At 37.8% G+C, this 27545-nt stretch overlaps 1 protein-coding gene across 3 annotated transcripts in view; it reads right to left on the bottom strand.

Moving 5' to 3' along the window:
- Positions 1-27545, bottom strand: part of C5 (complement C5) — a 101885-nt gene that overhangs the window by 57041 nt on the left and 17299 nt on the right. For 2 of the 3 annotated variants that reach the window (XM_033237614.1, XM_033237616.1), the window contains exons 6-18: positions 26191-26273; positions 24476-24566; positions 21228-21342; positions 19531-19657; positions 17576-17691; positions 15581-15766; positions 13767-13970; positions 11152-11361; positions 10871-11020; positions 9415-9544; positions 8360-8422; positions 7033-7230; positions 1126-1216 (exon numbers count right to left, since the gene is read on the bottom strand). In XM_033237614.1, coding sequence (XP_033093505.1) covers positions 1126-1216; positions 7033-7230; positions 8360-8422; positions 9415-9544; positions 10871-11020; positions 11152-11361; positions 13767-13970; positions 15581-15766; positions 17576-17691; positions 19531-19657; positions 21228-21342; positions 24476-24566; positions 26191-26273 — 1764 coding nt within the window. Of the gene's footprint in view, positions 1-1125; positions 1217-2393; positions 2586-7032; positions 7231-8359; positions 8423-9414; positions 9545-10870; positions 11021-11151; positions 11362-13766; positions 13971-15580; positions 15767-17575; positions 17692-19530; positions 19658-21227; positions 21343-24475; positions 24567-26190; positions 26274-27545 lie in introns of all 3 variants that reach the window. The other variant, XM_033237615.1, reaches the window with a different exon arrangement.

Below are 27545 nucleotides of genomic sequence, written 5' to 3'. Positions count from 1 at the left end.
AAAACTATGTCATGAGTATATTCTGAAATAGGGAAGCAAAGTGATTCACGTTAGCACTGCTCAAAACAAAGCTGACATAACTAAAAAATGCTGATTATGATTAAGCTTGTATATTTATTTACAGCTATTGTCTACCAACTTTGTATCAGGTATAGTGCTGAGTACTGAGTAAACAGCACTGATAAGATACAGTCCTGCTCTCAGGCAGTTTACAATCTAGTGGAAGAAATAGTTAAGTCAATAAACTATACTGCACTGTAATAATTGTACCAATAAGGCATTATAAGAGTTAAGAGGCAGTGTGCATTCGTTCAATACATTTATTTTCAGTATCCTAAGCCAAATCCTGCATATAAAGCAGTAATCTGAATTTGGTTCACGTCCTTGAGGTATTTACATTTTAATGTGTAAGACAGGAAAGTAAAGAAGGGTTAATTGAGGGTGTAATTAATCCAATCACTGGTAGGGTGGGGGAGCAGTGGCCAGAAGGTTTACTAGAGGACCTGCTAGCTAATGGGTAATGTCAGCTGAAATGGACAACAATTGTGTGGAATAAGGATTAGAGAAGACAAGAGTAGAAACAAGGAGATGCATGAGGAGACAACTGCAGGGCATTGAACTCATTCCTTGCCTTCTCATTGGAAAACCAGTGCTTTAAGCCCACCTAAGAAGAGTATGGCTCGAGGACTCAGTACATCACTGTTTTCAGTGATATAGAGGAAGTGTTTCGCTAAAATGTGTTGAATAAAAAACTTCAAAAGGAAAAGAACTTTTCTTCCTGTTTATTAATGTTTGTTTTATAGTACAGATATTTTAGGATAAAAATAGTAGCTTAATATAGTGCATAACACATAGTTGTGTGTAGTAAATGCATACTGAAGTCAAATAAAATTAAATGGAATAGTACCCTTCTTCATTCTGACCTGGAGCCAATCACCAGTGCAATATACATCAAGAAAATAAAAATTTAAAAAAGCAAAGCAAAACAAAACAAAATTTGATCAAACTGCAGGATCATCTTAACTTTTACGCAAGCTATTGGGAAATGGGTAGTTTCCAGATTTTTGGCCATAATACTTGCATTATCCACATTTCTTTCAAGGAAACATGAGAGAAGTGTAATACCTTCTGGGAACAAGATGAACTTCCCATAACCAGCTTTCTGGAAAATAACTCCGAATTTCTGGCTTGCTTACTGGTAACAGGGTCTTCATGTCTGGATAAAAAAATCATATTCAATTATGGAAAAACAATATAAATTCTACTTATAGGTGAATTTAAAAATATGGCCATTAATCTGTAACTTGAGCATTTTCTGAAAGGTAAATAAAACATTTTGTTTAATGCTTCCAAAATAGAACTATAGGCAGGGTGCATTGCTCATGCTTGTAATCCCAGAACTTTGGGAGGCTGAGGTGGGCAGATCACCTGAGGTCAGGAATTCGAGACCAGCCTGGCCAACATGTTGAAACCCCATCTCTACTAAAAACACAAAAATTAGCTGGGCATGATGGCGAGTGTCTGTAGTCCCAGCTACTCAGGAGGCTGAGGCATGAGAATGACTAGAACCTGGGAGGTAGAGGTTGTAGTGAGCCTTGATTGCACCACTGCACTCTAGCTTGGGTGACAGAGCGAGACTCTGTTTCAAAAAAACAAAAAACAAACAAACAAAAAAGCTATAAAGGCCTTAGGATTTTTCCATTAATCGCATTGGCAAAACAAATCATTAAATATCTTTAATGATTTGTTTCTTTTTTTTTTTTTTTTTTTTTTGAGACGGAGTCTTGCTCTGCCACCCAGGCTGGAGTGCAGTGGCCAGATCTCAGCTCACTGCAAGCTCCGCCTCCGGGTTTACGCCATTCTCCTGCCTCAGCCTCCCGAGTAGCTGGGACTACAGGCGCCCGCCTCGTCGCCCGGCTAGTTTTTTGTATTTTTAAGTAGAGACAGAGTTTCACTGTATTAGCCAGGATGGTCTCGATCTCCTGACCCCGTGATCCGCCCGTCTCGGCCTCCCAAAGTGCTGGGATTACAGGCTTGAGCCACCGCGCCCGGCCGATTTGTTTCTTAAATTGCTAAATGTTTAGTATTCCTGAGATTATACAAGATATTGACCAGTCTATAAAGTTATTTGCACTTGTATAATTGTAATAATTGTGTTTGTAACAGAAAAAAAAGGAGGCTTTATATGATTCTCTGCCTTCTTTAACTTGGCAATTTGTTTATATTTACTTTAATAAAAATGGACAGAACTTCTGTTTTCATCTAAGACACATTAATAGAAAACCAAACATGGTATGCAAAATAACAGTTTTCAGACATTAGAGCATAAGCAGAACTGTGATCTCTGAGAGAAAGGAAACTATTAGGTGAAACCTAAAATTGCCCCAGCTTACTGCCTAGAGGCAGTTTACAGATTAGGGTAGGGAGAGGAATACAAGGAGAGCCTGATGATTTTGAAGACTTGTGGCAACACAGATGGGAGTTTTGCAAGGCCAAGTTGTCTGGAATGAGGAGCAGAGTTCCAGGAAGGAGGGGGCTGCAGAGAGAGACTTCTATCCAGCTGAAGCCAAACCAGATGATTATAGCTGAAAAATGAAAAAATATATGAGAGGGGAGAGCAAGATGGCTGAATAGAAGCCTACACCACTTGTCTTTCCTGTTGGTACACTTCACAACTAACTACACACAAAAAGTACCATCACAAGAACCAAAAATCAGGTGAGCAATCACAGTACCTGGTTTTGACTTTACATCACTGAAAGAGATATTGAAGAGAGACGGAAAGATAGTCTTGAAGCACCGATGTCACTCCTCCCATATCCCCTAGCAGTGATGGTGAAGCATGGAGAATCTATTTGTTGGGAGAGGGAGAGTGCAGTGATTCTGCGGCTTTGCATTGAACGCAGTGCTGCACTGTCACAGTGGAAAGCAAACCCGGCTGTACTCAGCTGATGTCTGCCCACGGAGAGAGTATTTGGACTTGCCCTAGCCAGAGGGGGATCGCTCATCCCAGTGGTTGGAGCTTGAGTTCCAGCAAGCCTCCCCACTATGGACTGGAGTGCTCTAGGGCCCTAGGTTAACTTGAAGGGCAGTCTAGGCCACAAGGACTGCAATTTCTAGGCAAGTCCTAGTGCGCTGGAAGCCCTCAGGAATATTAAACATTTGGCAATTTAAGAAACAAATCATTAAAGATATTTAATGCTTTGTTTTGCCAACGCTATTAGTGGAAAAATCCTAAGGTCTTTATAGTTTTTTTTTTTTTTTTTTGAGACAGAGTCTCGCTCTGTCACCCAGGCTGGACAATTAGACAAGAGAAGGAAATAAAGGTCATCCAAACTAGAAAGCAAGAAGTCAAATTATCCTTGTATGCAAATGATATGATCATATATTTGGAAAAACCTGAAGACTCCACCAAAAAAACTATTAGAACTGCTAAATGATTTCAGTAAAGTTGCAGGATATAAAATCAATACACAAAAATCAGTAGCATTTCTATATGTCAATAATGAACAATGTGAAAAAGAAATTTAACAAGTAATATCATTTACAATAGCCACAAATAAAATTAAATACCTAGGAATTAACTTAACCAAAGAAGTAAAAGATACCTATAATGAAAACTATAAAACACCAATGAAAGAAATTCAAGAGGACACACAAAAAAAAATGGAAAATTTTTCCATGTTCATGGATTGGAAGAATCAATATTGTCAAAACGTCCAAACTTCCCAAAGCAATCTACTGATTCAATGCAGTCTCTACGAAAATACCAATAACATTCTTCACAGAAATAGAAAAAAAAATCCTAAAATTCATATGGAACTACAAAAGACCAGAATAGCCAAAGCAATCCTGAGCAAAAAGAAAACAAGTGGAGGAATCACATTACCTGACTTCAACTTACACTATAGAGCTATAGTAACCAAAACAGCATGGTACTGGCATAAAAGCAGACATATAGACTTATGGAACAGAATAGAGAACCCAGACAAATCCATACACCTACAGTGAACTCATTTTTGACAAAGGTGCCAAGAACATATATCGGAGAAAGGACAGTCTCTTCAATTAATGGTGCTTGGAAAACTGCTTATCCATATGCAGAAGAATGAAATGTGACCCTTATCTCTTGCCATATACAAAACTCAAATAAAAAATGGATTAAAGACTTAACTCTAAGACCTCTAACTATAAAACTGCTACAGGAAAACACTGGGAAAATTCTCCGGGACATTGATCTGGGCAAAAGTTTCTTGAGTATACCCCACTACACAGACAACCAAAGCCAAAATGGACAAATGGGATCACATCAAGTTAAAGAGCTTCTGCACAGCAAAGGAATCAATAAAGTAAGGAGACAACCCACAGAATAGGAGAAAATACTTGCAGCTACCCATCTGACAAGAGATTAATAACCAGAATATATAAGGAGTTCAAACAACTCTACAGGAAAAAAAAGTAATACTCCCACTTAAAAATGGGCAAAAGATTTGAATAAACATTTCTCTAAGACATACAAATGGCAAAAAGGCATGTGAAAAGGTGCTCAGCATCAGCAATCACCAGAGAAATGCAATCAAAACTACAGTGAAATATCATCTCATATCAATGAAAATGATTTTTATTCAAAAGACAGGCAATAACAAATGTTGGACGGAATGTGGAGAAAAGGGAATACTTGTACACTGTTAGTGGGGATGTAAATTACTATAACCACTATGGAGAACAGTTTGGCGTTTCCTCAAAAAACAAAGAATAGAGCTACCATATGATCTGGCAATCCCACTGCTGGGTATATATCCAAAAGAAAGAAAATCAGTACGTTGAAGAGATAGCTGCATTCCCATATTTGTTGCTGCACTGTTAAAAATAGTCAGGATTTGGAAGCAACATAAATGTCCATCAACAGATGAATGGATAAAGAAAATGTGGTGCATATACACAATGGAGTACTACTCAGCCATGAAAAGAATGAGATCCTATCATTTGCAACAATATGGATGGAACTGGAGTTCATTATGTTAAGTGAAATAAGTCAGGCACAGAAAGACAAAATTTGCATGTTCGCACTTACTTGTGGGTGCTAAAAATCAAAACAATTTAACTCATGGAGATAGAGAGTAGAAGGCTGGGAAAGGTAGTAGGAGGATGTGGGGGATGTGGGGATGGTTTATGGGTACAAAAAATAGAATGAATAAGACTTAGTACTTGATAGCACAACAGGGTGACTATAGTCAATAATAATTTAATTGTACATTTAAATGTAACTAAAAGAGTATAATTGGATTGTTTATAAAACAAAGGAGAAATACCTCAGGGGATAGACACCCCATTTTCTATGATGTGATTATTACTTATTGCATTCCTGTATCAAAGTATTTCATGTACCCCTTAAATACTATTTACCCATACAAATTTAAAAATTAAAAAAAAAATTGAGAAAAAAAAGCCAAATCCTCCCTCCAAAAAGAAAAACAACATATGGACTAGATTGTTTATTAAAATTCTGCTTATAATAAGCAAATATTATTAGCCAGGCATGGTGGCGGGTGCATGTAATCCCAGCTACTTGGGAGGCTGAGGCAGGAGAATTGCTTGAACCCGGGAGGTGGAGACTGCAGTGAGCTGAGACTGCACCATTGCACTCCAGCCTGGGAAACAAGAACAAAACTCTGTCTCTCAAAAAAAAAAGCAAAACAAATACTGGAAAACAATCTGAATCTTAGACATTGTACATCTCAATGAATATATTTCTACAAACATAAATTTTGTGGCCATTTACCAAAATTATGATTATTAGATATTGCTTAACAATAGGGCTATGTTCTGAGAAGTATGCTGTTAGGTGACTTTGTTGTGTGACCGTCATGGAGTGTACTTACACTAATCTAGATGGTATAACTTACTACACATCTAGACTATATGGTATGGCCTATTGTTCCTAGGTTACAAACCTGTACAGCATGTTACTGAACAGAATACTGCAGACAACTGTAATGCAATGGCAAGTATTTGTACATCTAAGCATATCTAAACACAGAAAAGTTACAGCAAAAATATAGTATTATAATCTTATAGGATCACCATTGCATGTGTGGTCCATCATTGATGAAAATGTCATTATGCAGCACACATATGTATAAAACAGAAGCTATCATTTTGCTTTTGTTTGTTTTGTTAAAGACTATACATAGGCTGGGCACAGTGGCTCACGCCTGTAATCTCAGCACTTTAGGAGGCCGAGGTGGGTGGATCACCTGAGGTCAGGAGTTCGAGACCAGCCTGGCCAATATGGTGAAACCCCATCCCTACTACAAATACAAAAATTAACCAGGTGTGGTGGCAGGCGCCTTTAATCCCAGCTACTCAGGAGGCTGAGGCAGGAGAATTGCTTGAACCCGGAGGCAGAGGTTGCAGTGAGCCAAGATTGCACCGCTGTACTAGAGCCTGGATGACAGAGCCAGATTCTGACTCAAAAAAGAAAAAAAAAAAAAGACTATATATAAAGTCCTAAAAGCTCTGAAAACATATTAAGAGAGTTTTATAAATTCTGGAAATATGTATTGTAGTTGAAACTGAAATAAGGCATCAACTTTTATATAAGTACACTTAACCTTAGGCTAGATTTAGAAATCTTCTCCTATATTTCATCAATGTAGATATAGACAGAATTTTTAATGGTTATAATATCACAAAAGCATAGAATTGTAGCACTCACAGGCATATTGGAGAGGATCTGGTCAAAGCTCCTTGCTTGAGGCTCAGAGAGGATAAATAAGCATTCAAGTTTATGGGATGACTTGGCTTTAAGGTTATGCCAGGTCTTAACTCTGGCCTAGTGTACTCTGCTCTGTACTATACCTCTTCTGATGCCCAAAAATGATGGAATTTTTTTTTTCTTATGGACATTTACAAGTTATCTTTTCTACTTTCAATTCTAAATAGATCATGAAAACTGCCTTTCTTAGCAGCATAAAATTACACAAAATTCCCCGTGTTGAGCAGAATTCTGATAGAAAACATCATACTTACGTAGCCTTCCCAATTGCATGTCTTTATGAGAGTTATTAGCACGGAGCTGGCTTGCGACGACACAACATTCGGTGAAAGCTTTGACGCATCTTGGCCCTACGCTAATCCGTGCAGCTCGCTGCTCACAGGTTTCATCATCATTAATACGGGCTCCATCGTAACAACATCTCTTCACTACGAAATGTTTATATTTAGCAGCTGAAATGGTAATAATGCAAGTGTTCTTGATCATGCAGTCATTACATCTCCGGCTTAGAAGGAATCTCAAGGGATACCTGGTTTCTATTGCTATATGACACCCCTACCCACAATAGTCATGGCTAGTTGACTGTCCAGACTCCCCTTGGAACTATTCTAAGAATGGGGAGAACGTGACCTTACCAAATGGTCCATTCCAGCTCACACTAAATGGTTAAGGGGTTTCCTGCAATTAAGCTAAATACAAACTCTTGAAACTGGAACTTTGGGTTCTGCTGAAAATAAGCAGAAAAATATAACATAGACAAAGAATATAAAATATTTTTTAAGAAAATAAGTTAAATATCCAAGAAAGCTTTAAATATTTGAAGACAGCTATCATCACTATACAAATATTTCCTTCTTCAAGTTGCACATCCTATTTTTCAAAAACTTCTTATATAACATGGTTTGTGGACTTCACCCAGTAGCATTACCCTTCATTGTTAAGTGCTCAGATTAGTCAGTGTCTCTCTTTTCATATCATTAGAATGTAGAATAAAGGTTAGAATTAAAATAATTCACATACAAATGGAAGAAACTATTATACTACCATAGGCATATTAGTTGAACTCAATTTGCTGACTCCCAGTTTGATATTCTTTCTACAGTTACATGGCCAATTATCATAACCATTTAAATAATTATTTTAAAATAATTCTCACAAGATGTATTTTCCAAAGAATAATGCTACTAACAGTTAACTATATGAAATAGAAGTAATAGACTGCTAGGTATGTCCCCAAAATAGTCAAATTATGGATTTTGTCAGAATAAAATGGAAGGATATGATTTTAATTGCTAGATGAAGTTATCAGAGAGAAAATATTTATGACAAATAAAAGCTAATATTTTGGATTTTAGAGCTAGAAGTAATAAAGACCTATTTCCTTAGATTAAGGCTATGACAAATGAACTACTAGACTTTATTTGGATTAATCTTTCTGAGAGAGATAAGCTAGACCTCCACACATATTTTTCTTTTCATCCATTCTATTTCAATTAGGGGAATTTATATAACATTTAAATTTGTCAAGTTTTTGAATGATATGACCATAACCTTTTTACAATCACATGAATCTTAGGGTACCTATTTCTTCTATCTTCTTTTGCAGCATTCTTCTTGGCCTGATAATTTCTTTACAAGGTTCATCTGGTTTTTCAAAAAAAAAGATAAAGAAGAAGGATTAAAAAGGAGATAAAATCTCAAAAAAATGCCATGAAACTATTTAAGTATTTAGAACATTCACAAGTCATTCATTAACAAATATTGAGGGGCTACTTTGGATTAGGAACTGTGCACCATACTTCTTAATATGACTTGTTTTATCTCAGTGGAGTTCATGATCTAGTGTCATATCGTTTGACTTACTTTGTCTGAATTTGGTTTTGAACGCTGTAGCCTTTCTAATCCACTGATTCCAGAGAAATACCTAAGCATTTAGAGTGAGTGATGCTTTTGTTGGGTATGCTATTTTTATTATTTGCTCTTTGTGCTATATTATTGCAAATACAACTATGAATACCATAGTATCAAGTATAATTATGAACAATTTTAAAACCATAGAAAGAAGATGATTAAGACGTGGTTACTATCCTTAAAGAGCTCCCGATGCAGTAGGTGAGACAGGACTTACAACGACATGTAAGAATGCGCAATGACACAATGCTGTTCTATTACTTGTAAATAGATCTAGTCTCTGCAATAGCCTCCCTATTAAAGGAGGAGGGAATTATAAATTCTATGTGGGGAAGAGGTCTCGTAGAGGCGATGATTCTTACGTTGCTTCTCCAGGCTAATGAAGGGGAAACCAATCCCAATAAATAAAGGCCCAAAGGTGCAAAATAGCATAATGCCACTCAAGAACTCCACTTGGTTCTGTAGAGCTTAAACATAACGTAAGGCACAGCAGGGTAAGAGCTAGTTGGAGAGAGCCAGGGAGAAGATCATGGAAGGTTTTGAGTACTACACTAGAGAATTCGTACTTTATCTTGAAGGCCAGTGAAACATTTTATACAGGTGAGTTATGTAGTCTTGGCATTCTAAGATCAGGGTACAGAATATTTGGGAAGAGGGATAAAAATGAGATCTGGGAGGCAAATGATCAATGGGATTTTCAGTAACAAACATGCTGAGCATTTTACCATTTTCTTGGGAGTCATCTGCATTTGCATTAGTGAGGAAGGTAAGTCCAGCTAGGTGGAACACATTGGCATTGTTGAGGCCACCACCTGCCCCACAGCCCAGATCACTCTTCTCTAAGAATTGAAATACCTGTCCAGAAAGGCAGAATGTTGAGCCCATTGAGATGTATAAATCATTCCTCTAAAGAACTAAAAGGTACTGATTGTTACATGGTTATCACAAACCAGTGAAATACACAGATGATATTTTTCAAATGATCAAAGACAAAATTTCCCAACTTTGTTTCTAAGTTTGTCCTTTTGTATTTATAAATACATAACTATTCAAAGTTAAATCAAGAACTAAGTCTTAGGCCGGGCGCGGTGGCTCAAGCCTGTAATCCCAGCACTTTGGGAGGCCGAGACGGGTGGATCACGAGGTCAGGAGATCGAGACCATCCTGGCTAACACGGTGAAACCCCTTCTCTACTAAAAATACAAAAACTAGCTGGGCGAGGTGGCGGGCGCCTGTAGTCCCAGCTACTCGGGAGGCTGAGGCAGGAGAATGGCGTAAACCCGGGAGGCGGAGCTTGCAGTGAGCTGAGATCCGGCCACTGCACTCCAGTCCGGGAGACAGAGCGAGACTCCGCCTCAAAAAAAAAAAAAAAAAAAAAAAAAAGAACTAAGTCTTAAACAAATAGCTTTGATGAGGACTTTATTAGAAACTGATGTAGAGTGTTTTGTACATAGAATGAATGCTGCAATCAATATAATGTTCCAGATAAATAAATAAATAGGTATGAATGCCTGAAGGACTGAATTAACAAAGAAATTAATTTTAAGTTGCTTTAAAAGCACAACTTTGTGCATTTTGGTGGGGATGTCCCTACGTTCTAAATGGGTGAAGACTTGTTTGGGCAGGCTTATTCATTTTAATTTTGACCCCAAATGTTCTTTTCTCTCCGAATATTTTTTAATTTTACAGTTTCTCAGTCCTTCCTTCCTTGTACAAAGAAATTCAAGCCTAGAAAATAATAACTGTACATAGTAAGATCAATAGGAACTTATGAGAATTGAATGATTTTGAAATTCTTCTGTGCCATGGATTTCAATAAGAGTTAAAAAAAATATCCAAATGTTACCTATTCAAATCTTTCCTGTGCTGCTACTAGCTACTGTAACTGCCATCAACACCCTACCCTAAACCTCCAAAGTATTCTGATAGTAATTTTTCCTCCATGAATGTAATGGCTACCATGATCATACATTCTTAAAGTGCTTACATTTACATTTGAAAAACAAAAGAGGATTGACCTGTGCTTTGGGAGCTAACACGAGGATGGTTTACCTTCCTAAAAATGAGTATGTTGAGTAGATTATAGAAAAGCAGGCCTAGCCTTCCCTTAGTTATTCCCCCATATCCTAGCCTGGTGACCACACTTCATGCAACACTGCAGTGAGACATGCATTACTTAACTCTTTCCAAGGGCTTTTTGGCTCTTCTTTGGACTCCATACACAGCGCTGTCCACTGCTGTTAATGCCACCCAGGAATCCATCCCAGTTACCATATTAAGAGACACAGTTTGGCCTGGAGAATATGTATCTGCATCAGGAGACAGATGAACCTAAAAGTTCATTTGAAAAAGAAAAGGAAAGATCATTTGTATAAGACAAGACTTTTCAGAAGCAGCTCAGACTTTGGCAGCCTCCTTCATTAAAAAGAAAATTCAATTGCGACTTATAATTTGTGGCTTACCTGGAGCTGGTTGCCACATTTTTCTTCAATATTTAACCAGACTGAATCAGACACTAATTCTGCTGTCTGCTCTCCTGTGACGATGTAATAGACCAGGAGTCGGGATGAAGGAACCATGTTCTGTGTTACTGGAATATTTATACTTTGATAAGATGCATCTGAAAGTTTCTCCCTTGTGCCAAAGTGGATAATTTTGCCCTTGGATAGAATCTAAAAATAAACAGCAACAGCAACAATAAGTAAAAAATAAACCAACAAAACAAAACCTATGCTTTAGGATGGATGCAGCCTGGAGCTGGAGCAGAAATTACGTTAAAGAAAAATAAAGTTAGGCCAGGCGCAGTGACTCATGCTTGTAATCCTAGCACTTCGGGAGGCCGAGGTGGGCGGATCACTTGAGGCCAGGAGTTCAAGACCAGCCTGGCCAACACAGTGAAACACCATCTCTACTAAAAATACAAAAGTTAGCCAGGCATGGTGGTGCATGCCTGTAATCCCAGCTACTTGGGAGGGTGAGGCATGAGAATTGCTGGAACCCGAGAGGTGAAGGTTGCAGTGAGCTGAGATCATACCACTGCACTCCAGCCTGTGCAACAGAGCAAGACTCTGTCTCAAAAAAAAAAAAAAGACATACCAATTTTAGTTGGGCAAGGTGACTTACACCTGTAATCCCAGCATTTTGGGAGGCCAAGGCAGGAGGATCACCTGAGGTCAGGAGTTCGAGACCAGCCTGGTCAACATGGTGAAACCCTGGCTCTACTAAAAATAGAAAAATTAGCCAGACATGGTTGTGGGCATCTGTAATTCTAGCTACTTGGGAGGCTGAGGCAGGAGAATTGCTTGAACCCGGAAGGCAGAGGTTGTAGTGAGCCAAAATCGTGCCACTGCACTCCAGCTTGGGGGACAGAGCGAGACTCCACCAAAAAAAAGGAAGGAATGAAGGAAGGGAGGGAGGGAGGAAGGAAGGAAGGAAGGAAGGAAGGAAGGAAGGAAGGAAAGAAAGAAAGAAAGAAAAAAAGAAAGAAGGAAAGAAGGAAAGAAAGAAAAGAAAAGAAAAGGAAAGGAAAGGAAAGGAAGGAAGGAAGGAAGGAGGGAAGGAAGGGAAGAGTTAACATGTATGGGCCTACTATGTGCCAGGAACTTTATTTTTTTTTTATTTTATTTTTTTTTTGAGACGGAGTCTCGCTCTGTCGCCCAGGCTGGAGTGCAGTGGCCGGATCTCAGCTCACTGCAAGCTCCACCTCCCGGGTTCACGCTATTCTCCTGCCTCAGCCTCCCGAGTAGCTGGGACTACAGGCGCCCGCCATGTCGCCCGGCTAGTTTTTTGGTATTTTTTAGTAGAGACGGGGTTTCACCGTGTTAGCCAGGATGGTCTCGATCTCCTGACCTCGTGATCCGCCCGTCTCGGCCTCCCAAAGTGCTGGGATTACAGGCTTGAGCCACCGCGCCCGGCCAAGTGCCAAGAACTTTAACATTTATTTAACTCCTTTCATTCTCACAATATACCAATAAGATAGGAATATTATTCTCATTGAAGAAACTGAGACTCAGAAACTAACTAAAAGTCTTACTGATTTTAATTCAAAATCACACAACTAGCAAATTAGAGAGCTAAAATTTGAACCCAAAAACTGTTTAAAGTCATCACACTGTCACTAAAACCCCTTTTGTTTCACTGATTAAAAAAATAGATGAATAAGTGGAGTGCATTTTATTTGGGTATTAAATTTTAAAGCCAGGGTTTAGATTCTAAATTGAAGGTTTAAGATTTAAAAAAAAAAAAAAAAAAAGTCACGGGAAGCCAAAATGCCCTCAGAGATTCCTTAAATTGTCCTTAGAGACCAGGACTGCACACATGGGTTTGGTATGTAGTCCATAAACAGTTTCCCTTCATCAGTCAATATTTTTCTATGGTCCTCATTGCTGTTTTTTCAATTTCTTCCTCAAAAATATTGAAAAGCCAAAAGCATGCATTTGGCCTGGCCATCGAAATAATTCATTCCATTTCTTTGGTGATTGTCAGGAAGCTCTTAATATTTTTTGTAAGCTTTTTTCTCGGTTTCACCAACAGGCTTCATTGATCCACCTCTGTTTCATATAAATGATGCAATAGGGATGTTGCTGAACTATAGAATTGGAACAGGCAAGATAGGATTAAACTCTCAGGAGAGGATTTCGCTTCCCCGTTTTTTGACAGTAAAATGCGCTAATCCAAACTGGGTCTAGGCATGTAATCTTTGGCCATGAAAGAGAGCAGAGGCAACATGATTTAATCAGGTTCTCGCTTTGGAATAACTAGGCTCTCTTTGGTAAAACGAGTTATTAGAACAGGAGTCAGAGTCCTCAGCTCAAATCAAAATCTTCCTCTTCCCAGCTGAGTGACCATCATAAGTCTTTTAACTTCTCTGTCCCTCAGTTTCCTCATCTGTGAAATGGTCAGAAAATCATGCCCTATTTCAAAGGTTTTTTGAGAAACGAATATATTCAAGTTAGATGATGTTCTTGAAAGTGCTTTGTGAATACAAGTATAAAGGATAATTCTAATGCTTCTCTAGAGGCAAAGGAAAATGTTCCAGGTGGGGGAATAAGATGTAAATCCATCATTATGTACTTACCAAGTAATTATAGTGAGTTATTTTGTCAATATATGGGCTTTTGGGGGTAACAATAATATTCAAATATTCTCCCACTAGCAAAGCCTTATGGTTATCAGTCCAATCGATATAAAGGTAACTTTGGCTGAGAGATGAGTATGCTATTGCTCGGTAACCTTCCCTGGCCTGATTTTCGTCTGGAAGATCTGGAGCATCAGTTTTGACCTGAAAAGGGAAATTTCAAAAAAACATGTATACTGTGATGTAATGCTTTCTGTAAAACATACCTTTCAAATTATTTTCTTTGCTTTTTAAATTTCTAAATTTCACAATACCAAATGCTAAAGGGGAAAAAAAATGTTCCATTATGCCAGTGTTTATACAGCTGTGGTATCAAGCAACTTTACAAAGATTACAGACAAGAATGAGGGGATTATGGACTATGGCGGAAAAGTCTGAAATGAAGAAAGATGCTCCAGGAATAAATATTGGTGGTCTTCCTGAAATGTCATGGTAAGTTGGGGACTTCTCGTCCCATGAGATGATTACAGAGAGATGCCTAAGCATTTAGGAAATGGGGGTAAGAGAAGGGAAGTAGTGGGGAGGTAGCACTAACTCTTGAGGACCTGGGGATAGGAGCTATGAATGAACATCTCAGAGACTATCTGGCCCAGTTTCATCTTGAAGTAGAGGCACAGATGGGTGCTTATAAATATGAGGTGGAGAAGAAATGATATCATGGCAGCAAGAACTACCCTCAGACGGCAGAAGTGTTATTAGCTCATGCTCTGGAGTCAGGTACACACTGGTTTGCCTACCAGTATCACCACTTATTAACTCTGGATAAAATTATTTAATCAAAAGAGAGGTTAGAAGTCTCCATTTCCTGAGTCACACAATGGCAAAGATAATATTCTAATTCATCTTGTTAATTAAATGGTGTTTCATGTATTCTTCATAAAGCTGTTAGCATGATGCCTAGCACTTAGTAAGTGCTCAGTAGATGACAGTGAGTATATACATGCTCCAGTCATTGGCCTATGTTATTAACTTGCTCAATTTTTTTTTTTTTTTTTTTTGAGATGGAGTCTTGCTCTGTCGCCCAGGCTGGAGTGCAGTGGTGCGATCTTGGCTCATTGCAAGCTCCACCTCCCGGGTTCACGGCATTCTGCCTCTGCCTCCCAAGTAGCTGGAACTACAGGCGCCCACCACCACACCTGGCTAATTTTTAGTATTTTTAGTACAGATGGGATTTCACCATGACAGCCAGGATGGTCTTGCTCTCCTGACCTTATGATCCACCTGCCTTGGCCTCCCAAAGTGCTGGGATTACAGGTGTGAGCCACTGCGCCCGGCCAACTTGCTCATATTTTATTTGAGATTGGGAACTTAAATAATATTTGCTGGGAGAGAAGACTATTAAGTGAGCTCTAAAGTAGAATGGTTCCCGCAGTTAGAAAAAAGGGAGGCTTCCATATTTTTGACCCTTTTGTGGCCCTTCAGGGGATTAAAGGTGAGGGGGGAAAGAGGATATTCCTAACACTCATGTGCACTGCTATACCTATTCTGAAGCTTCTAGAGTCTGATATGGTCTTATTGGTGTAAGCTAAAATAATTAACACCCAAATTAAAAAATTGATACATTTATCTTCCTCAAGGACCATTCAATGGATTAGCAGATTGTCTCCGGGACTCATTTTTCTTGGATGCAAAATTATGGAACTGTTCACTGGACTCAAAGGTAAAATCTGCCACATCTGTTCTGCACACTAGCCAAAACATACGGTCAAGAGTACACATTGTCCTAGAAAACACAACAGGAGAATTCAGCTCACATTAAACTCCAGCACCGTCACTCCAGATGGGAGATTAACCACAAACGAAGCTACTCCATCATCAACACGTGTTACACTTTTCCTTGGCTCCAAGTCAGATGTCTCTTGGTTGACATCAATTGTTTGTGCATTCAGTGTTACTGGGACCCCTCCTACCAACTGGTCAAGCGCGTCTTTAACCTGCACCTGTTTGTCAAAACAATCCAAATCTGTTTCAACAGCTTATCACTTCTTTTAAGGCACAACAATTCTGCAATAAATTTCCTTCCTCTCCATCAAAGTATAAATTACTTATGTATTTTTTTCTTAAAATTTTTTTTTTCTGAGACAGAGACTTACTATGTTGCCCAGGTTGGAGTGCAGTGGCTATTCACAGGCACAATCATAGCGCACTGCAACCTTGAACTATTGGCCTCAAGCCATCCTCCCACCTCAGCCTCACAAGTAGCTGGAACTATATAGGCATGCAACACCACACCTGCTTTACTTATGTTTAATTTAGTAAAGAGAAGTGTATTCTCAGCTTATAGAAAGATTTAATTCTATTTAGTTAAATCATTCTTGAATGGATTCTCCCATAAATCAAGCAGACTCAAAACATAAATATCATTCTATTAAATCAGTCATGGAGTAGATGTGATAAGGTCTTCTGCTGTCTAACTTCTGTATTTCTTTGATTGGTTTAGGACTGGATAAAGGAGAAAATGAAGCAATTGTTTCTGGGAATAAGTCTCTTGACATGAGAAACAAAAATAGATACCCCTTTTTTCCTTTAACATTTACCTCTTACTGCCATATATATACATATATATACACATATATGTATACACACACAATTCCACACAGATATAGTTTGTTATTTTATTTTTATATAAAATATATTTTAAGCTAATGTTCTATATATTGTTATATTTATATATTTTATTATATATTATATTATATATAATGTATATGCATTATATGATACTTTGTTATATATTATTTTATATATATAGTATATATATGTAAGAACCTACAAGCATGTCCAAACCTTGCTTTGGGCTTGGTAAATCCTTTTTTTATTATTTACTGTGGGACATGGTAAAAAATATTTACTCTTATTTATTATTGGCTTTAACCCATGTCCCATAGTAAATGTGGGCTTTTACTGTTGGGCTTTTACTGTGGGACACTGGCTTTTACCCATGTCCCACAGTAAATAATAAATAACACATTTTGATTGTACTTTAGTTGATCTTTAAAAATCACACATTTTTCAAAGAACAAAAAAAATTTTTGCTCTAGCTTTCTAAATTAGGGGCAGGGAATAAACATTTCCATTTAATAAACAAAATATATTTATAATTAAACATAATAATAGATAAAAATATAAAAACCACATGAATGTTTCAATTCTATACTGTCAGCATTTAGAAGAGGAAAAGAAGGTGAAGGAGGGAAAAATGAAAGCAGAGGAGTAAGCAAAAAAGACAGAAAAAAAGAGATTCAGGGGCAGAAAGAAGCAAAAATGAAAAGAACAGAGAGCAATACAGAGACGAGATTGAACAGAGTTCTGCACAAAGACAACACAGAGGCAGAGGGAAACAAATGAGACACACTGGAGGCAAAAACATAGAGAAAGGACTCTATTTTCAAGGAATGATATCTCCATCTTACGGCTTTTTAAGAATTTGCCACCAAATATTTTTAAATGTTTGTAGTTTTTGAACTAGAGTCTTACGGGATTTTATTTACATATAATTTAATGCAATGCTTATTTAGGGATGCCTAACACAAGGCTATCTTGCCCGAACTTTTGAAGTCACTGCCAGGGCTGCAGTTGACCTGCAATTTCCCATCCCTGTCTGTGTCCACCAGAAGGGGCAGGTTTCACAGAATAAGCTCCCTCTGTGACTTACCGCGGCAACATTCTTACCCTGTTTGCCACCCACATGTTTTCCATTAACGGAATAAGATGATCATATGTAGCAAGGTCTATCCCCTCACCCCATCTACCTTGATGGAATATGGAATCCCAGGCTTCAGGAAAAGAGGAGTAGCAACCAAATTCAGTTTGTAGGGAGAGAGGACATATTTGATGCCAGGTATTTCTGCCTCTTCAGAAAATCCACCTAAGGAAATGGCAAGCATCATGTTGACAGTTTTTAGGAGTATTAGGATCTGTATGGATATCCATTTTGTCTCTATATTTTTCCACAGATGTATTCATTCACTCACTCCGTTCTTGCATTCATTCATTTACCAGTAGTAAGTAGGATATAGGTCTTGTTTCAGAAGGGCACTGCAGAGAAGAGTTTAGATCTCAGGAGTTTCCAGGGCCTTATGCACAAGCTCATATATAGAGAAGCTCTTGGAGAAGTAGAGCTATAGGACTGGACTGAGGAAGGATGCTAGGAAGGGACACCACTTTTCATCAGTGGCCTGAGTTTCAGTTGACTGTATTCAAGGGATTGAGGAGAGAGAGAAGGGTCAGGCCAGAGACTGAGCCTTACAGAGGTGGGTGTGGGGGGTAGGAGGGTGGTGTTCACAGAGCATAGATACATAGAGAAAAATCAGAAAAAGGGAGCTTGGTGTAGAAAGAAACCTGAAGGAGAGTTCAAGATTAGCCGGGCCAACATGGTGAAACCCCATTCCTACTAAAACTACGGGGAAAAAAAAAAAAAAAGCTAGGCATGGTGGCGTTGCCTGTAATCTCAGCTACTCGGGAGGCTGAGGCAGGAGAATCACTTGAACCCAGGAGGCGGAGGTTGCATTGAGCCAAGATTGCACCACTGCACTCCAGCCTGGGCGATAGAGCAAGACTCCATCTCAAAGAAAAGAAAAGAAAAGGAAACATAAAAGAAAAGGAAAGGAAAGGAAAGAAAAGAAAAGAAAAGAAAAGAAAAGAAAAGAACACTTAAAGTTCTACTGGCAAGAACCCAATAATATTACCCTCCAGGTAAAGATTAAGTTAAACTATTAAGAATAACATTTGAAGCTTTAACATTCGCAAACTCCTTTCCAATATTACATCTCTAATACTCTCTATACATATTCTATATTTTAGTCAAACTGGATGATCTGCCGTCCTCAAAGATTAAGCTTCACCATCTACCCTTCTTCATTTGCCCTCTCTATGGAGGGTTTCTGTTTCACCCTGTCTACCAACTCTGCCTCAAAACCCTAATTATTTTTCAAGGCTCATCATCTTCACAACACTGTTCTTGGTTGCTCAACAATCATCTAGAAGCGTGCCTTCCTCTGAATCCTATTGCATTAATATTTTGCTTAGAGCTCATATGGAATTCTTCCTTGCAACAGTTCTTTCTTCACCTGTCTTATACCTGATGCTAATTTGTAAGCCACTTTAGTGCTGGCATCATACATCATTAATATTTGCAAGCCTGTGTGTTTGGCAATACTTTAAATATCTTGTAGATACTGTTTAAACTGAACTTATTCAAAATAAATTGAGGAAAAAAAAGAAGAAACATTAAAATAATGTTGAAAACTTTAGGCTTTAGGAAACATTCAGTTTGACTCCATCATTGTGTAGACTATAATAATGATAATAGTAATACCTTTATTTGTATAGTACTTTATCAAACAGTTTTACATACATAATCTTATTTTGGTTTTTATTTTCACCAGGTGAGAACACTGGGGTGCCAAATGGTCAAGGCGGAGAACCTGCAGAACTACTATGGATATGAATTGGGTAATGTTTTCCCATTTTTGCAGTAAAAGTGGAGGTAATAGGGACCCAAAGGCTTGCCCAATGACTACAAAGAAGCAGAGCTCTACTGCCTTTTTATAACCATATAAAAATCTACTTCTTATAATTATATTTAACTATGAAAGAAAATACAATGTGAAATAATAATAGAAAATAGAAATTATTTATACCTTTAATATTGTCTAAATATTTTTCAAAAGAAAGTACACACACACACACATACACACACACTTACCTGTAGACTCTATGACTGTTACAGCAATATAAAGGTACTTGTTGTTTAAATCTTCTAAACTGTAGTATGACAGTTCTTTGACTGCTGTTTCAGAATCAAATCTGACTTGAGCAATTCCATTTATCAACTTTTCAAAAGGAGAAAATGGAGGAGTTATTTCGGAGAAGAACTTATAAGGAAAAATTAATAAAATCTGCTTTTACTAGCCTCTAAATTGAAGGCAGATGTCAGAAGAATGGTTTAGCGCCAATAGTAAAGTAGATAACTGAGTCCACAATTAAGCCCAGGATGTTATTTTCTAATTATTTGTATAGAATTATAGAAGTAGAAGAGTCTTGAACATCACATGGTCCAACAGGTCTTTTTGGTAATAGCTGACAAACACGCCTTCTTCCAGTTCCTGCATCATCATTCATCTTTCTAGGCCTCTCAGCGTACTTCTGCCCTTAACTAAGAGTTTGTTGGTTTTTATAATATTTAATTTGTACTTCACTGCTTACAAATTTAAATACTAATTTTAAAACACACAATGAGTAAGGGGATGTGGGGTTAAGTCATATTATATTATTTAATTATTAACACAACAGTAAAATAAAGTTTGCCTTATTTTTTCTTATAAAATTGAGTGACTTGAGGGCAGACATTTTTGTCTTATTTAGCTTTAAATCCCAATGTCTAGCATAGAAATTTTGCATTTTAAAAATGCATTTAATTTACATCTTAAATTAATAAGATTGTAGAGGATAACTGATTGATGATGCAAACCATATGAATATGCAAAAATGACATGAACTCATATCATCTGTGGTATAACATAAAGAACGCTGAATAAAGGAAAGGGAACGTGCGCCCTAATCTCAGTTCCAGCAATCACTAGCCCTAAGCTTTGGACAAATAACTTCATGAATATTTCCTTGCAAGATACTATGCTGTCTCTGGGCATATAAGGGAAATGATTCAGACTCACAAATAGTTTAATATTGAAAATGATAGATAAGTAAACAAGTCATTCCAATAAAGAAGGGTTTCTCAACTCCTCAGCATTATTGACATTTTGAACAGGATAATTCTTTGTTGTAGGGGCCTACTCTGTGCATGGTAGGAATTTAGCAGCATCCCTGGCCTCTCCCTAGTAAGTACCAGTAGCAACCACAAATGTCTCTGGACATTGCCAAATGCCCCCTTGGGGATAAAAAATCATCCCTGGTTGAGAGCCACTGCAATGAAATGTGAAGAACGCGTTAAGAAAAGAGGCTACACAACAGGGGCAGCTAGCCTAGTGTAGAAGAGTCAGGGGAGGCTTCCCAGAGAAAGGCTGTCAATGTTGAAACTTAAAGAATGAGAAGGAATTATCCAGGAAAAGAAGGGGCAGGAGGGGACAATGGGAAAGAGCATTTTCAAGCAGAATAAATGACATTGTAAAGACCTGGAGGCAAGAGAGACTTTGGTCAGTTAGAGAAATTGGAGTGATTAATACAAAGGGAAGGGAGAGAGGAAAGGGCATGAGATCAGCTGGCAAGGGAAGCTGATGCCAAGAAAAATGAACTTTACCCTAAAGGCAAAGGGAAGCCAATGGAGGATTTTAAGTTTCAACCTATCTAAAATGGGGGACTGGACTAGATGGTTTTGAAGTAACTTCCCATCTCTCACCTCTGCATGCATCTGTAAGTGTGAGTGACTGTGTCTTAACATCTTACCATTGTGTTTTGCATTGCTGTTTGCATCATTTCTTTTTGATCATCTTTTAAGTCTTCTCTTATCCCAAATGTGATATAAACATCAGCCTCAGTGACTACTTTATTATAAAAATATCTGTCAGACAATAGCATAAAACTGTTTTACTAACATGGTTACAATAACAGGATTCAGATAAAACGTAACAATTTGAAATTACGTAAAACACTTGAGGTACTTTAAAGTGTCTTTCATCCTAATCAAAAGAACAAAGCTGGAGGCATCATGCTACCTGACTTCAAACTATACTACAAGGCTACAGTAACCAAAACAGCATAGTACTGGTACCAAAACAGAAATATAGACCAATGGAACAGAACAGAGGCCTCAGAAATAACATCACACATCTACAACCATGTGATCTTTGACAAACCTGACAAAAACAAGAAATGGGGAAAGGATTCCCTATTTAATAAATGGTGCTGGGAAAACTGGCTAGCCATATGTAGAAAGCTGAAACTGGATCTCTTCCTTACATCTTATACAAAAATTAATTCAAGATGGATTAAAGACTTAAATGTTAGACCTAAAACCATAAAAACCCTAGAAGAAAACCTAGGCAATACCATTAAGGACACAGGCATGGGCAAGGACTTCATGACTAAAGCACTTCATGCAATGGCAACAAAAGTCAAAATAGACAAATGGGATCTAATTAAACTAAAGGGCTTCTACACAGTAAAAGAAACTACCATCGGAGTGAACAGGCAACCTACAGAAGGGGAGAAAATGTTTGCAATCTACCCATCTGACAAAGGGCTAATATCCAGAACCTACAAAGAACTTAAACAAATTTACAAAAGAAAAACAAACAACCCCATCAAAAAGTGGGCAAAGGGTATGAACAGATACTTCTCAAAAGAAGACATTTATGCAGCCAAAAGACACCTGAAAAAATGCTCATCATCACTGGTCATCAGAGAAATGCAAATCAAAACCACAATGAGATACCATCTCACACCAATTAGAATAGCGATCATTAAAAAGTCAGGAAACAACAGATGCTGGAGAGGATGTGGAGAAATAAGAATGCTTTTACACTGTTGGTGGGACTGTAAACTAGTTCAACCATTGTGGAAGACAGTGTGGCGATTCCTCAAGGATCTAGAACTAGAAATACCATTTGACCCAGCCATCCCATTACTGGGTATATACCCAAAGGATTATAAATCATGCTACTATAAAGACACATGCACACGTATGTTTACTGCAGCACTATTCACAATAGCAAAGACTTGGAACCAACCTAAATGTCCATCAATGATAGACTGGATTAAGAAAATGTGGCACATATGCACCATGGAATACTATGCAGCCATAAAAAAGGATGAGTTCATGTCCTTTGCAGGGACATGGGTGCAGCTGGAAACCATCACTCTGAGCAAACTATCACAAGGACAGAAAACCAAACACCGCATGTTCTCACTCACAAGTGGGACTTGAACAATGAAAACACTTGGACACAGGGTGGGGAACATCACACCCCGGGGCCTGTCATGGGATGGGGGGCAGGGGGAGGGATAGCATTAGGAGAAACATCTAATGTAAATGATGAGTTAATGGGTGCAGCAAACCAACATGGCTCATGTATACCTATGTAACAAACCTGCACATTATGTACATGTACCCTAGAACTTAAAGTATAATAAATAAATAAATAAATAAATAAAGTGTCTTCATGCACTATTACATTTCATTCTCATAAAGCCACATTAATAACGTTATGTGCTAGATGAAAAAAATTGATCTAGGGGAGATTACAAGACTTAGAATCAGGGCCCTCTCCTATAGGCCAAATTACTTCCTTGATAATTTTGATACCAGCTACTCTCTATTTTATTTTATGTCTTTAAAAGGTACATGTCCAATCTCACTGTTATATGAGACCGATTCTTCATAAAAAATTCAAACTACATGTTTTCCTTTTTAGTTTAGAATTAAAGTAAGAATAAAGTAAATTTTCTACCCAGCAAATAATACTAAAGCAAGAGCTAACTTTCCTTATTTATGGTTTGAATAAATACTCCCCATTACAGGAGGTCAGTTTCTATAACTTTCTCTCAAGTGAGCCTTCTATGCTGGTTTAGACCAAGTAATAAACACTCTATTTTCCAAATAAATGCTAATAAGAGAGTTAGCATAGGGTAATGTTTGAGGCATGGACTCTGGAACTAGAAAGGCTGTGCAACTTACTAGCTGTGTGAATTTGAGCAAATTATTGAACATTGATGTACCTCAGTTTTTTCACTTGTAACATAGGAATAGTAACAATATCAATGCATAGAGTTGTTGTAAAGATTAAATGTGCTAATATATGCTGAGTGCTTAGAAGAGTACCCCACACATATAGTTATATAGATTGGTATAACTACATTATACTGTAATTTTAAAATGACCTAAGTTTTTGTGGTAGGTTGCTTGCAAAACTAACCCCCAATTCTCTACCTCCCCATGTACCCACAACCTTTGCACAGTTCCTTGTATCCACAACGTGTGGGAGGAGTCTATTTCCTCTGGGCTGACCTTGTAACTTGCTTTGGACAAAAGAATGTGTGGAAGTGATGATGTGCCAGCACCAAGCCTAGGCTCAGGGGGACTTTTATGCTTCATTCTCTCTCTTTGAGCATTGCTGCTGCTACAGGCTAGCCTGCTGGATGATGAGAGGCACACACACTTTTAGCCCCATCCAACTGCCAGACATATGGACAGGACCTTCCTAGACTCGCCAGCCCCCAGCTGACCTACCAACTGGCTGCAGGTACATGGGCAAGCCCAGCTGACACCAGCCTGGCCCAGATCAGCAGAACTTCCCAGCTGACTCATAAATGGTGGTAGTTTTAAGGCACTGGGTTTTGAAGTAGTTATGCAGCATTAGCTGGCTGATTAAGTCATTTAAAAAATGACAGGAAGTGAATCCTTCATATCTCAGTGCCAATATCCTAAGTCACCCTAGTCACCAAGCTTAGATCTTTAGCACTTTTATTTTCTTTGTTTTTGCTGGTGAATAGCCAACAAAGCTAAACTCAGAATCAGCTAAAATCAGAATAAGCAAATAAACTATCAGCATGATGTCTCCTTTATCAATTAGTCCCTTAATCATGGCAGATTTGATAATAAATCACAGATCTCACTTTGGGAAACTATCATCAACCAGAGTTAATTTGAAAAATAAAAATAAAAACAACAACAAAAAAACCCCAAATATTCTTACCTTGCTTTTATAGTAATTTCAAAATTCTTAAAGTTCTTATAACCAATGAAATTACTTTCTGGTTCTATTGAGACAGAAAAATGTGGCAAGACTGAAAATAAAAACAAACAGGTAATATTACCATTTTGATTAGAGCAGACTTTAAAGCCTAGCAAACAGCTAGACTTTCTGGTATAGTTGGACAAGCTGTAACATCAACACAACATCCACTTTATCATCATAATCATCATCGTCATCATCATCATCAACAATCTCTGCAGAGCCTTCCCACTCCACCAATCAGAGGTCAATCCAGAAGCACCTTGCCTATATTTTGATTATAGCATTTATTATAGGCAATAGGTTATTTCTTCCATTAGAGTATAGGTTCCTTGAAAACAAAAAAACTTTTCAATAGTGACAAAACATAATGAGATTTACATTTCAAGATTATTTTGGCTAATACCAAGCAAGATAGTTGGAAGCAGAGACATCAGTTAGGAGGCTTTTGCTGTAGTCCAGGAGGGAGGGTGCTGATGAACTGATAAGAGAGGCTACAGATAGTAAGAGGTGGGTGGATTCTCGATATACAAAGAAAATAGCAAAAACACTTAGAAGAAGGGAGATAGGTTAGGATTATATGTTACAGAGAGCTATAATCTTTAAGGTTGAGTTTCATCATAATGCATTTGTTTTGTCACTGTTTTTCTTGTTAATTGTTAAAATTTGTGTCAGTATTTATTCTTCTCCATGTCATTATGAATCTCTTGGGGGAATAAAAAATGGCTTCAAGCAGAAGAAGGTTAAATTTGATAGCAGAGCACACAGAAATGCTAGTAAACTACTATAAGAAATGAAAGATTAAACTATTTACATTACTTGTTAGTCTATTAATATAATTTATTTCAAAATAAGAATATCTTAAATATTCAAATTAATATACTAGGAATTTAGGAGCCAGAAAACAGGGTTGGACTAGGGGTAAGGAAACCTAATTGTTTTTTTTTTGTTTTGTCACTGATTGGTTTCAAGACTCAAGTAAATCATTTATTGGTTTTACTGGGTTCCAGTCACCTCATCTATGACTATTTAAGTTTCTCCTAATAATAATCACAATTCTAGAAAGGATATTTACTAGTCAAGCTCTTCAGGGGACTAGATCTCTTCCAGCTCTCTGATGGGGAACACAAGTCCACAGAGGTGGTTCTGCTTGATCAGGGTTAAAGACATGCTGGAACTAGAACCCAGGTATTCAACTACCACTCCTCCCTCCAACCCCTAGCCAGTACTTCTAGCCATACGAGCAGGCTGCCTCATCTTCACCCAGGATTAATTTTGCATTAACTACGTTATTAAAAAGAATTATTACAAAACACTAACTTTTTATAGAAAAACTTTTAATTGGCTGGGTGCGGTGGCTCATGCCTGTAATCTCAGCACTTTGGGAGGCCAAGGTGTGTGGATCACGAGGTCAGGAGTTCAAGACCAGCCTGGTCAAGATGGTGAAACCCTGTCTCTACTAAAAATACAAAAATTAGCTGTATATGGTGGTTGGTGCCTGTAACCTCAGCTATTAGGGACGCTGAGGTAGATAATTGCTTGAACCCAGGAGGCGGAGGTTGCAGTGAGCCGAGCTCATGCCACTGCACTCCAGCCTGGACGACAGAGTGAGACTCCGTCTCAAAAACAAAAAACAAAAAACAAAGAAAGAAAAACTTTTAATTGTCAGAAATTACCATATTCTTTAACTTCAAAAAATGCAGTTCCAGTTGTTGAAAAGTCCTCTTTATATTTAGCCTGGATCGTCCACATACCATATCTGTGGAAGCAAAATATTTAAAATTATAGATGTCATCAAATGTTTTTAATTCACTCAGAGGAGATTTAATAAATTCCTGTTTTAAAGAGAGAAGAATACACAAAGATATATAAAACCTAAGTAATATATTTTATTTGTGACTGATTTTTAAGCAATAAATAATTCAGCATTTTTAGGATAATAGATAATAGATATTGTTTAGTAACTAGTTTTTTATATATTGTGTTATTTTTCCTGGTATTTTATCTTAATACAGTCATTAGTTTTGATTTGAAGAGCTTATTATTTCTAAGAATTTATTTAATCTTGGAGCCTAATTATGCTAACATAATACTAAAATCCAAAATATAGTACAAAATCCATAATAATGTCTCTAGAAACATATAATACAAGACTAGCTTATACAGATGATAAAATTTATACCTCACAAAAATGAATTTATGGTTGGAAACAAAGCATGGTTTTTTTAAGGATGAAAATGACCTGGCTTTAGTTAATAACCTTTATTAAAAAATATATACGAGGCCAGGCACAGTTGCTCATGCCTGTAATCCCAGCACTTTGGGAGGCCAAGGCAGGAGGATCGCTTGAGCCCAGGAGTTCAAGACCAGCCCAGGCAACATGATGAAACCCCATCTTTACAAAAAAATACAAAAATTAGTCTGGTGTGGTGGTGCGTGCTTGTAGTCCCAGCTACTTAGGAGGCTGAGGTGGAAGAATTGCTTGAGTCCGGGAGATCAAGGCTGTGGTGAGCCAAGATCATACCACTGCACTCCAGCCTGGGTGACAGAGTGAGACTCTGTTTCAAAAAAAAGTGTGTGTGTGTATATATGTGTGTGTGTGTGTGTGTGTGTATATATATATATAGAGCCTACCTTGCAAATAGGCTATGCAGTCCACAAATGTTAATAGTATTATAATAATGATTATTACCATCATCATCTTCAATTTCATGAATATTTATCAAGGGCCTATTATGTTGAACTGCTGGTGTGCAATACAGACAAGGCCCGCCTTAAAGAGTTTATAAGCTAGTGGGGAATAAAAATGCCAGCAAGCAAGTAAAGAAATGATGATGACATTGAGATAAGTGTCATGAAGAAAATAAACAAGATGCTGAGATAGGGAGCAAAACAAAGCAAGAGATTACATTAGATCATGCATCCAGGTATAGCCTTTTTATAAAGGCAGCTTCTACTCTGGGTCATAACAGTGAAAGGAAGCCAGGCTTATGAAGAGCCAGGTGAAGCCCATTTCAAGTAGAGGGGATGA

Source organism: Trachypithecus francoisi, unplaced genomic scaffold (assembly GCF_009764315.1).
Source record: "Trachypithecus francoisi isolate TF-2019V2 unplaced genomic scaffold, Tfra_2.0 Lachesis_group16, whole genome shotgun sequence".
In the NCBI taxonomy this organism is placed as follows: Eukaryota; Metazoa; Chordata; class Mammalia; order Primates; family Cercopithecidae; genus Trachypithecus; species Trachypithecus francoisi.
This window is presented reverse-complemented; position numbering and strand designations above follow the sequence as displayed.